Source organism: Wolffia australiana, chromosome 6, assembly GCF_029677425.1.
Source record: "Wolffia australiana isolate 7733 chromosome 6, ASM2967742v1".
In the NCBI taxonomy this organism is placed as follows: Eukaryota; Viridiplantae; Streptophyta; class Magnoliopsida; order Alismatales; family Araceae; genus Wolffia; species Wolffia australiana.
The window spans coordinates 8,541,877-8,554,785 of record NC_135840.1 but is presented as its reverse complement, the minus strand read 5'-3'; the positions used below and the strand labels follow the sequence as shown (position 1 = coordinate 8,554,785).

Here is a 12,909-nt window from a genome sequence, read left to right as displayed (position 1 = left end):
TGTCAAAGGATATTGAGGGGCTCTAGGTACTTTTTTGCATATCTTGTTAGCTCTAGAAGAATCTCCTTCTTGGGCCACTAGTTGCTAATGAGCCTTAGAAAGCGGGCTTATGGACCACATCAATTTAGAGATCACAGAAGCTAAGCGGGGTGGACATGACGTCTGACAAGGCATGCTGGAGATCACTTCGTAGGGTGCGTGCAGAGGACCTTCGAGATGGGGAGGATCCTCACAATGCTCTAGGCGCTACGGGTGCACTGCAATGAGGTAGTCTTTAAGGGAAGTTCCGTGTAGCTCGACCCAATACTAAATGATGTGGAGAACTGTATATCATACTGGTTTAGTAGGAAGTGAAGGAGGGAAAAGAGGTATGGCCGGTCAGTCATGTACTTTTCACGATCATGTACATAATCATTAATTTTGAGTTGATCACCGATTTCGGATGATCTTCCTTTTTTTCATTTAAAAAATAATAAACATGAACAATTTGGTTGACTGTCTTGTGGTTGGGTTGATGTTGATTCTAATAATAACAATAATGAATTGCAGTAGGCAAAATAATTCTAAGATAATGAAAGTAAAAAATTCCACTAATGAGTATACCTGATGAATTTTTTCCAACTCCTTTAGAGCAGATACTAGAGAATAAATATTATTCTCCGATTTTCGAAGCATTAAATAGTCCAAGGAGCAAACCTATCATACAAACTCATATATTAATGATTTGATCAAACAAGGAAGGAAATATAAGGTTAACCCAACAAAAAAATTTTAAATTAGCTCAAGGATAGTAAAGCAACCAACAAGAATCAGCTTACTTAATATTATTGTAGAGGAAGGGGATGAAGAACAAAAATATTTAAAGGGGAATTTCGGCATACGTTGACAATGTGTATTCCTCAGATATCGTCATTGCTTCTTCTCCTAGAAAATAAGTTCAAGACCCGTGGGACCTCTACCTCTACACAGCATTGCTCCATCAGGCTTTCGCCTGTTGTGCGAAATTCCCCCCTGCTGCCTCCCGAGGACTCTGGGCCATGTCTCAATCCCAGTGGGGCTGATCATCCTCTCAGACCAGCAACTGCTCAACGCCTTGGTAAGCTTTTATCTCATCAACAAGCTAATCAGATGCACGCAACTCCTCGGGTGGTTTCCTCTTGTTAATTTTTACTTCTTCCTAATCAGTTCAACTTATCACCTCACAAATTACGTCAACGCCACCAACCAACCAAGAGTTCATTTCCTCTGATACAATCCCTTGTATCTAAGTCTATTTTGTCATTCCAGTACAATAGGGACAGTCTAGTCATTTGGACCTTACGTTATTCATTTAAATAGGCAGCCGTACTGTTAGAAGGGCAGCCTAGAAGTATCAATAGATGTGTTTGGCTCCCTAACGAAGTCCATCGCATCGTTATTTTTTTCCTGATGACTTCCACCCCATTGTCTTCCTCCTCAGCAACGTCCACACCATAAGAAATGCCAATGTCTAGCCCGGCATTCCCAGACCCTGTGCCAACGACCATTCTGGTGTCTTCTCCCTCCCTTATCATCCTTTCTCCAATATGAGCTTGTGGACGTATATCATCCCCTCTCAGCCATGTCACCATTAGAAATGTTAATGTTGAACCCAAAGTTGGTCAATTACACACAAAACTAAAAACTAAAATAGACTAAAAAATTGTAGCGCAATCCAAGTTCCAACCATAACAAGCAGTTACACTCAGCTCGTCTTCCTTTAAGACTCAATGATGGAAGAAAAATCTGTAGGCTTAAATAAAATTTATGTTTTCAAACAATTAAGAATACTATTCATGGTGCACACCTCGAGGAGCAGTTTCCCAAAATGCAAATCCAAGTTGTCATCCTTCAGCTTGTACGCTGCAGCCTAAAAAGAATACATAGAAACTATAAGAAATGAGCTCAATGTGATTAAAGGGATAGCTCAAATTCCTCTATCTTAATTTCAGCCACATTGTAATAAGCTTAATTGGATAATCTCAATAAATGTGTTTTTCATGAAAGATGTTGCTTTGAATGTGATTTCACGATGATGAGAAATGTCCCTATTACGCAATCCAGAAGAATCAAGTTTGAAGCAAGAAATAACCAAAAGCATTTCTGATACGACACTCTAGGGATCTAGAGAATAAAACTTGTGGTATGTGGAATGATTATATGTGTTGAAGAAGATAGAAAAGATAGAACTTTGTTACTTAGAAAGGAAGGGATACATGCCCTTATATAGGGCTGAGAGAGAGAGTATTAGAGATTTATCAATGTCGGATTAAGAGAGGGAACCCTTAGTGGGCTAAGGTTTAGTGGACCTAATAGGCCACACCACCTATTTCCCAACACTCCCCCGCAAGCTGGAGCGTGGATGCTTGTCATCCATGCCCAGATTGTGATGTAGTAGTAGGCGGTGTAGAGCGTGGAGCAGGATGGCCGAAAAGATGGCGAAGGACGGCTGGAGGCTGAAGACGGTTGAAAAAGAGAAGATGGCCGAGGCAGCCGAGGCCGGAGGCGACCGAGGCAGCTGTAGGCTCTGGATGCGGCCGAAGGCGGGGAAGGAAGCCTGAGGGTGACTGAGGCAGCCAGAGGCACCGAGGCAGCAAGAGGCGGCGGAGGTGCCGGACACGGCAGAGGGCAGAGAAGGAAGCCCGAGGGCGACCGAGGCAACCGAGGCATCTGGTGGAAACCGAGGCGACTAGGCCGCCGGAGGCTGCTGAGGCAGACGAGGCAGTCGGTGGTGGCCGGAGGTGACCGAGGCAGCTGAGGCAACCGAGGCATCTGGTGGAAACCGAGGCGACGAGGCCGCCGGAGGCTGCTGAGGCAGACGAGGCAGTTGGTGGTGGCCGGAAGTGACCGAGGCAGCTGAGGCCACTGAGGCATCTGGTGGAGGCTGCTGAGGCAGCCGACGCAATCGGTGGTGGCCGGAGGTGACCGAGGCAGCTGAGGCAACCGAGGCCTCCGGTGGAAACCTGCTGAGGGCGTGGATGACGAGGACAAGGACAAAGAGAAGGGAGTAAGGAAGTGAGGAAATGAGGAGGGACCTCTAACCTGGGAGCTCCATGGGACAAAGATCCCCTGAGGGATGAGGAGCATGCGAAGTAGATGGCCACGTGGAGAGGAGATGGCCAGATATGATTCACGGACGGAAGATGCAGGGCGGCAGAGGGAAAAACCTCCGCCGCCCTGGACGCCGATGCGGAAGATGCCCTAGGTCATCGACCGAGGCTCTGATACCATGTTGAAGAAGATAGAAAAGATAGAACTTTGTTACTTAGAAAGGAAGGGATACATGCCCTTATATAGGGCTGAGAGAGAGAGAGAGTATTAGAGATTTATCAATGTGGGATTAAGAGAGGGAATCCTTAGTGGGCTAAGGTCTAGTGGACCTAATAGGCCACACCACCTATTTCCCAACAATATGCATTAATTGAGAATGAGAACAAATCTCGTCGGGTCAGACCGCCCCTCAAGAATCATCGTTAAGGAGATGATAGTGAAGAGCATCTATCAATGGCAAGAACATAGTCCAACTCCAAGAACAGGAAGCAATCCAGAAAGAAGAAGCAAAAATGCATAGAAGGTAGTTGAACAACAGAACTCTTTCCGGCAATGAGGTGAAGCAGATAAAAAATAGTTGAAGCAGAAGTATGATAGAAAAAAAAGCAGAAGCAGATAAAAGAAAAATAGTTGAAGCAGATAAAAGAAGAACCCAATCAATAGAAGAAGAACAATAGGTCGATCTTACCGTAATTCTTAACTGCCCTCCTAAAGGGAGGGCTACACATATTTACAAGAAAGGAAACAATCTATCCTAAACATCAAATGACTCAAGTTCCCTAACGGGCTAAAATTATGAAGATATCCTTGGGAGTATAGGATCATAACATATGCACCCTCAATAAGTTACTTAATGGCGCAAAATAGTCCTATGCATGGTTTGAATGCGTCAATCAGACCAAGAAGTAGCTGAATTATTAGAAATCCTATGGTGATCATATGCTATTCTATTCTATCATTGTTATCTTGATTGTCTAAGTCATGATATTATTATCGCTGGAAATTCTTTGCAGAGAATTTCCACCTGAGTGCTCGACTTGACATTAAGAGTATAGGTCAATTCAAATACTTTCTGGGCCGCCCACTCATCTAGCTGTATTACTCTGTCATAGCAGAAATATATTTACAATCTTCTTGAAAACACTCGTTTCCTTCAGCTCCAACCTGTCTCCAAATTTAGGGAAGTCAACCTCAAACTTAAATACGACCCTACTGAACCAGACCCTGATCTGCTGACCTATCAGCACCTCATTGGTCATCTTATCTATAGAGTACATACACGTCCCAGCATCTCCTACTATGTCAATGAATCAAGTCAACTTAGGCATCATCCCAATGCTGACAAATCAATAGAATAACTCCTATGAAATCAGGGCCTGTTCCTTATCCTCAAGCCTCAGTCTCGGTCGCGGCTGTCCAACTCAACTTTTAGAAATCGACTTCTCCAATGATTTGATTGACATGAAACGACCTTCATAATAGAATAGTCCACCATGTGCTCTCAGTTGGCATATGTTGGTGGCCCTGGAGATCTCAGCCTCCATCCCTGATAAGGTCTTTAAAAGGACTTTATCAATCATTAAACCTGGCCAACGCTGTCTACAGTCAAAAAAAACTTAAACTCAGTGATTCAATGGCTGATATAATAATCGGAAGCTTTCTTACCCAAGTCCCAGAAAAAAAATGAGATAATTCCTTCATATGCGCTGAAGCATAACTTTTACTTCTGTTCCATGAAGCTTCTTTCTCTTCCAGAAGCTTTGAGTAAAAACACCTTACTTGAAATTCTAGCTGAAAAATATACAAATGCATTTCACGAAAGCAAACCCTATGCAAGAAAATATGTTATCATGAGGCATAACAAAATAACACATACCCATGATATCTTCAGAATCAGTAAAAAGAGAGATTCATCACTAATCTGATGTGAAGTCAATGAGGATGTAACAATATCTCTTAATTTCTTGTCCAAGCTCTGTATACGAAAAACAAAAGATGAAGGAGAGGAGAATCAGGAGACAGTTATGGAGAAATAAAACATGGGAAGATGAAACCACAGGATGAAATGTTGTCTTTATCTGGTGATCATTGCTAAAATTATAGGACGAGAATAACAAGTTATGATCACTAATAATTGCAAAATAAATCACATTACAATGCTTGGAAGGAACTTTCCCTGGACTCAGGACATGCCATGGAAATTACTCTCAAATCTCTTCATCACCTCAAGATTTCATTGCAAACAAGATTTCATTATATCCATTTAATAAGGATGGTATAATCATAATAAAGCGACCCTGGGGTTTATCGTTTAGTAAATGTATTACTTCAATGAAATCAAAGATGTCTCAATGATGATATCAAGCCAAATGTTAATTCGATAACTTTCAGGGAAAGAAGAGGTAATTCTTGAAAGGTTGTTCACTTATTGCTCTCTCTTCTTCTCTCTTACCTCTTCCATCTCTCCTATTCTCCTCTCCATCCCTCGTCCCATTTCTTAATTTTGTTAGATCTCCATGGGATTGTTACAGGAGATGAGTCTGCGGATGATGACTCAGCATCAGAGCCAGGTACACAATGATACCATGATGAACCCAGGGTGGGAGGCACAATGGACAAGAATGAAAAAGGAGGAAAGTTGATTAATCTTAAAAAAAGTACCCCATATGTTTAGGTACATAAAGAAGAGAGAAAGCAGTAAATTATCCAGCCCAATAGTGGGCCTTTTACAATACTCTGGATTAGAGGAATACTTAAAGAGCTTCAGTCATTGCAGGATAGATCTACTACCTAGTATTGTTATCATAAATGAGCAATTGATATTGCAACATGACAGGATAAAGCATACTGACATTGACAGTCGTTTCATCAGAGAAAAGACTGATCATGGAATTGATAAATGCAATGTCCACTAACTAGGTTGCAGATTTGCTCACTCAAGGATTCTTGAGAGTAACATTTCATCAGTTGTTTAACAATTTGTGCCTGCAGAGCATCTACGTGACAACTTGACGGGTAATGTCTGCCACTTGGGTTCTTGTTTATTTATTTTTTTGTCCTCAACTTTTTCATAGTATGAGACGGTCACCCGAACAAATCGATAACCACCTGACAAGTACATGGTTCGAGCCCTAGGACTTTATTACATGTATACATTTTCCTCTTCCCTCTCCATCTCCGTCACGAGGAAAACAATGATGCCATGAGACCCTTCTATCTCATGGGCGAGCCCGTCTGTAGAGGCTTCCCCCCTCGGAAGATCACCTCATTTCTGTGTATCCAGATTCCCCATAACACTGTCAGCACTCGGCCCCCCACTTCTCTACGTCTGGACCGGTCCTCTGCATGGACTCCCAAAAGGCCTCCTCTCATGACGTGTTCGCCGCCAACTGTGCTTGGGTGGCCCAAACTGTGCGTGCGAAAGGGAATTGACTTACTATTGTGAGCTTACCATGCAGCTCACGATACATATCAGCAATCAAACATACCATGCGACCTGAGAGGTAATGCAGAAAGGTGTAATAATAAAATTTTGGAAAAGAGGTTTCTTCAATAAAGAGAAGGCCACCCAAGATTGGTGGTCCTCCAATCCATTTATACCATTTAATTTTCCTCCACTATTCTTTCCCTTAACCCCCCCAGTTCCTCTTTTTTCGATCTATTTTTCGCATCCTCTAGGTCATTGAAATCCTTAAGTAAAGCTACAGCCTCAGATCCTTCCTCAACTCTTCATCGAGGAAACCCTGTCCAAGACATGATTGCCATCATCTGACTACCTCCTCTTTGAAGCTAACCTCTTGGTGTGAGGATCTCTCTATCTTGACGTAAGTGAACCGACTAGATACCACAAGCAAATGCCAGAAAATAACATGTTTCACTTTGGGCTAATAGTAGTTACACAAACCCCAAGAATTTCCAGGAGGATCTATAATTAGGTACATCTACAAAATTAAAATATTGAAGGGAAAAAAAATTAATCTAAGATATAACAGAAATACTGGATAGGAGATGAGGTCATCCAAGAAATGCTCAAAACCTCATGTGCACCTCATGTGGAGAGACAGAGGGAAGAGGAGGGGAAAGAAGAGAGGGAGTTGAGATGGAGAGACCAGGGGAGAAATACATTATTAATAAAAATGAGGCTATCTTCGTAGAAAGCTCCGTGGATGAGGCAAAAATTTTGTCCACATTACTCGACTTGTTCACAGACTTCTCAGGTTTTTTTTTTGAAGAAAATAAGGAATCAATCGATCACAGACTTCTCAGGTTTACGAATCAATCGAGCCAAGTCAGCACTCGTAAGCTGCAGCCTCTCCCAAGAGGAGGAGACACAATGCGTGGAGGAGCTGAGAACACCGACCAGTAACCTTCCTATGAGATACTTAGGCCTTCCATTAGTCAAAGGGCGGATTACTAAGGCAGATTGGCAGCCGGTGATCGAGAAGGTCGAGAGGTGGCTGGAAGGATGGCAAGCCAAAGTGCTGTCTAGAGGCGGCAAGCTGGTGTTACTGAGGGCAGTCCTATCAGCAATTCCCATATTTTATCTCTCTGTATTCAAGATCCCTACTGGAATTTGTCGGAGAATAGAAGGCCTGATGAGACGTTTCTTTTGGAAAGGCACTGGAAATGACCAAAGCCGAGGGCTGGCACTGGTGGCGTGGGATATGGTATGCAGGCCCACCAAACTGGGAGGCCTAGGGGTATTGCATATCCAAAGCATGAATACAGCATTATTATCTAAATGGGTGACATGGATCATGCAACCATGCGAGGACCTAACTATTCAAATTTTGAGAGACAGCTATGGTCGGGGATTGAATTGGGACAAGAAAAAAGCCCCAATAAAGGGGGCATCAGCATTCTGGGCAGGACTCAGACAAATCTTCCCAAGCGTTTGAGATTTCTACTCCGCCCACTTGGGTGACGGCTCTATCCTTCAATTTTGGGTAGACCACTGGTCGCCGCACGGACCCTTGTGCGAAGCCTTCCCTCAGTTTTTTGCGCTCGCCCGCTGCCCTGAGGCGACAGTGGGAGAGTGCTGGGACAGCACATGGAGCTTGAGGGTAGACAGCGCCTTATCAGACCAAAGACTAACCGATTTCTTGGGTATGCAACAAGCTCTGAGTCAGATTCACCCTCACCCTGAGGAAAAAGATGGGTGGGAGTAGACAGGCACTCCCTTTTCAGTGCGGGAAGCGTACGCTAGGATCCGACAGATTAATGAGGAAGACCAAGTAACAACCGGGGCATGTCGAGTCATCTTGCACCTAAAGGTTCCGCTAAAGGTAAAGATCTTTGGGTGGCTCTTGCTCAGAAAGAGGCTGGTGACCCATGTCTTCCGCAAGATGATGTATCCAGATGCCCTGTCAATATGCGTGCTGTGTACATGTAGCGACGAGGACTGCAATCACGTGTTTTTCGATTTCCCGTTCACCCCCACGGTTTGGGCTACCCAAGCAAAATTGTCAGTGAATGTGTCATCAGAGGAGGCCTTTCGGGAATCCCTCGAGAGAATCGGCCCACGACAAAGAGAAGTGGGGGGACGAGCGATGACAGTACTTTGGGGTATATGGATCCACAGAAACGAGGTGATCTTCAGAGGGGGGAAGGCTTCAACGGACAGGCTAGCCCATGAGGTAGAAGGTTTCATGGCGGCATGGTTCCCTCGAGGTGGGGCTGTAGAGGGAAGAGGACAAACATAGATGTAATAGAGCCTCAGGGCTCAAGGCATGTACTTGTCGGGTGGTTACCGATTAGTTCGGGTGACCGCCTCATGCATTTTCAGAAAAAAAAATTAGTAATAAAAATGCAAATCAAGTTTCATTGATTCCTCCTCTTCATGGAATATTATCCTTAATTGAGCAAGCTTTATCCATCTACAGTTTTTTTTTTGAAAGAAAATATGGAAGACCACCTGGGGCCGGTGGTCTACCTGATACCATTAAAATGAAAGTCATGTACAGACCATATACAATCAAGACTCAAAAAGGGTCTGCCTTTCAGCTCCCTCCAACCCACCATGACACTAGCACCTGAATGGCGTGGATGACAATCTCCACCGAAGTCGTCCTCCCCTTAAACACCACCTTGTTCCGGTGCAGCCACAACGCCCATAATGTCACTAGCAGCCTCCCCCACTCCAGTCTACTCCTAGGTCTCCTGAGCATGGGTGAGGCCCAAAATACCTCGTCGGAGGAGATAACCACCCCTGGGACTAGTTGTGATGCCCATACACTCTGAGCAAACTGACACGTGAAAAACAAATGGGAACAGTCTTCATCGTCGTCACTTGTGCACATAGGACATTCGGTGGAGTCTGTTGGGTACCACCTCCAACAGAAAAGTCGGGTGACCAGTTTTCTACGCCTCAACATCCAGCTGAAGATCCGCACCTTGAGGGAGACTTTTTGCTTCATCAGCGTGTGGCATGCCTTGTTGACTGTCGAGTCGCCTCCCGCTGCACCCCGAATATTCAAATATGCATCTTTTACCGAGAAGGATTGTCCCCGCCATACCCAGCCATCTCGGGAATGAGTCGAAGGGGTTAAGGGTAGAAGGAGCTCTTGCATGCCCAATAGCTCCCCAAACCGTAGATCTGATAATGCCCCTGTCAGGTTAGGGACCCAAGCCCCATCCCAACAATCATCAACCTTGGCAGCTGGATTCATTACTGGGGCAAAGAGTCTTGGATACTTCAGCTTCATGGCCCCTTGGTTGGACCAGTTATCCGTCCAGAAATAAAAATCAGCCCCATCCCAAATGAAGCCCTTTGTCTTGTTTGTCTTCTATGTTGATACAATCTCTCCTACCACCACCGCACTATCCACCAGCTGGCAACACGGAATGAATGCTGACTGAATGAGACAGGTTAAGTCCCTAATTACTTTTTTTTTTTGTGAACTATAACGAGGGATGAACACCCGACAAATCGGTGAACCTCCTGTCAAGACCTCACAGGCCCTTTACATGCTTATCAGTTATCATCAAAACCTCCCTTCGCTTCCCGTCATTTGCAAGGACCAGGCTGCCTTAAGTCCTTCTGCTTCATGTATAGCTCCATCGGTAGAAGCCCTTCTTCCTGTGAACACCACCTCGTTTCTATGTAGCCAGATGGCCCACAACATGGCTAGTACTCAGCCCTTCCTTGTTTCTTCTTCCCACAAAATGCCATGCCGAATCCCAAAAGGCATGTTCAGATGTCACCTTCATCCTTGAGAGTAACTGCCTGGCCCAAACTGTGCGAGCAAAGGAGCATTCAAAGAAAAGATGGTTGCAATCTTCTTCCCAATTCAAACACAGGGCGCATTGCGACGAAGTATCTGGATATAACCTTCAATGGGACTTTCTGACTCCATATGAACCTGCATGCGCTGAACAGTGCCATGTCTTCCTCTTGTCCTTCTCAAATCATCGTATAAGCCTTATGAACCGAGAAGGGGCCATTTGTCCATGTCCAACTATCTCGTTCTCCATCTTCGGGTCGTAGCTGAAATAGAGATTGTTGCATGTCCATGTAATCCAACACACACTGGTCGGATAAGGCTCCTTGTATGAACGGGTTCCACGCGCCCTCCTAGCAGTCACGCACGTGGGCATTCTGATCCTGGACCAATGCATACAGTCGGGGGAATGCTGCATCAAGGATGCCCCGTGGCAACCATGGATCTCTCCAAAATTGGAATGTCTTCCCGTCTCCTAACTTGGATGAGAAAAAATCTTGCACCCTAGGAAAGACCTGTCTCAGCCCTTGCCATAATGGCGATGCTCTATGATACATTTCTGCCTTTCTGTCCCAATTCAGACCATTACCATAGATGTCACGCAATAACTTGACAACCAAATCCTCTCGTAGATTCATAATTCTCTCCACCCATTTGGTTAGTAGTGTCGTGTTCATGTTTTGCATGTGTAGGACCCCCAGACCTCCCATCTTAATTGGGCGGCATACTTCATCCTATGCCACCATCGCCAATCCCCTTCTTTGTTCTGGCCCAGATTCTCTCCATAGAAAATGCCTCATCATTTCTTTTATTCTCTTCCCAACTCCAGTGGGCATCTTGAATACAGAGAGATAGAAAATTGGAATGGTTGATAAAATTGACCTCAGTAGCACCAATCGTCCCCCTCTAGATAATACCTTTGCTTGCCATCCCTCTAGTCATCGTTCCACCTTCTCGATGACCGGTTGTCAATCAGTTTTCATCATCCTCCCCTTCGTTAGTGGTAGGTCCAGATATCTCATTGGAAGCCTCCCGATTGGTGTGCTCAGAATCTTCGCACACTGTGCTTCTTCTTCTTGCGAGAGCCCATTACTCATAAAAGCTGATTTGGTCATGTTTATTTGGAGTCCCGAGCAATCTGCAAACAGGTCAAGTATGATGGATAAGTTCCTCGCTTCCCTCATCGAGCCTTCGATGAAGAAGGTGGTGTCATCAGCGTAGTGAAGTAGGGGAATTTCATTTGATTGCTCAGATAGTCGATAGCCTTGCAGCAGGCCCTTTGTGCATGCTTGCTCAGTACATACTGCGAGTGCGCCCACTGCTAAGACAAACAGTAACGGTGCGAATGGGCAGCCTTGTCTCACTCCTCGTTGAGGTTGTATTCGGCCACCTTCTGGGCGTCCATTGACCAGCACTATACATGAGTGCGTTGTGATGCATCTCTTCACCCAGATTATCCATTCCTTCGGAAAACCCCGCCTCTTTATGGATGCCCATAGGAAATCCCAGTCTAAAGAGTCGTACGCCTTGGCAAAATCAACCTTCCACATGAACCCTCATGTTCCCTTCCTCTTCCATGCAGCTATTATTTCTCCGGTTGTTACTGCACTATCTACCAGTAGCCTGCCAAGAATAAAGGCTGACTGAGCGGGTCTGACCAGTTCACCAATCATGGTTCTCAGCCTGTTTGAATTTGGCAATAATCAAATAGATTGAATTTGACAATGAAATGGGTCTGAAATCATCAATTTTTTCTGGCCCTTGGCATTCCGGCAAGAGGAATATCTATTGATCTTTTCCATGTTTCCTCTTCCCTCCATAAATTCATTAAATGTGGTCATCACATCTGGACCGACCAGATTCCAACATTAGCTGTAAAAGAAGACTCGGATGCCATCTGAACCCGGAGCTCCCTACCCATTCAACCCTTTAATCGTTGCCTTGACCTCGTCTTCTGAAAAAGGTTGGATCAATTCCTCTTGATGTTCCGGGCTCACCCTCTTTGCCCCCGTGCTGCACCACCTCCATTTACTCTGTTTTCCCTTTCTGTAGAAGGATCTGAAATGGTCTGCAATGGCTTGCCCCATCGCCTGTGTACCAGTGTGTTCCCCCTGTCCCACCTTTATTTTCAATATTTGGTTTGTACATCTCCTGCCATTCGCCACCAGATGGAAAAATCTCGTGTTTGCATGCCCTGCGTGTAGCCATAACTGTCTTGACCGCTGTCTCCAATCCATCTCCAATTTTTTGTCTTCCTCTGCTACCACGCCCTGCCTTCTTCTACGTTTTTTGAACCTCTTCTCCTTCTAGATTCCTGATATCTTCCAAATCATCCAATTGCTTTACTTTGACTAGAGCATTATCAAATGTCAAAGCAACAACTTGTCTGAATGTAGCAGCAGCAGTATTGTGGACGCTGTCAGAGGACCTAGTATTTTCCAGTAGCCACAGACAGATTCCAAGAGCTTTTGAAAGGTTTTACTCATTTTCATGACGCAAATGGGACTAGAATATCATCAACACTGTTTGAAAATTTTTAAGTTGAACCACCTCATCTGCTATCTCGGCATGATTTTTAAGCATCGAAACTACATCCCCAAGAGAAGAACTCAACACTGCG

The 12,909-nt window shown here is 44.7% G+C and overlaps 1 protein-coding gene across 8 annotated transcripts in view; it reads right to left on the bottom strand.

Annotated features, from left to right (window-relative positions):
- The window catches only part of LOC144704220 (uncharacterized), a 156,862-nt gene that overhangs the window by 127,477 nt on the left and 16,476 nt on the right, over positions 1 to 12,909 (bottom strand). For all 8 annotated transcript variants that reach the window (XR_013581767.1, XM_078576553.1, XM_078576549.1 and 5 more), the window contains 4 exons: positions 4,946 to 5,044; positions 4,735 to 4,860; positions 1,826 to 1,888; positions 604 to 696 (listed from right to left, as the gene is read on the bottom strand). Coding sequence is in view for 7 of the 8 variants with exons in the window: in XM_078576553.1 (XP_078432679.1) it covers positions 604 to 696; positions 1,826 to 1,888; positions 4,735 to 4,860; positions 4,946 to 5,044 (381 nt within the window). In the remaining variant the exon portion in view is untranslated. The remainder of the gene's footprint in view (positions 1 to 603; positions 697 to 1,825; positions 1,889 to 4,734; positions 4,861 to 4,945; positions 5,045 to 12,909) is intronic.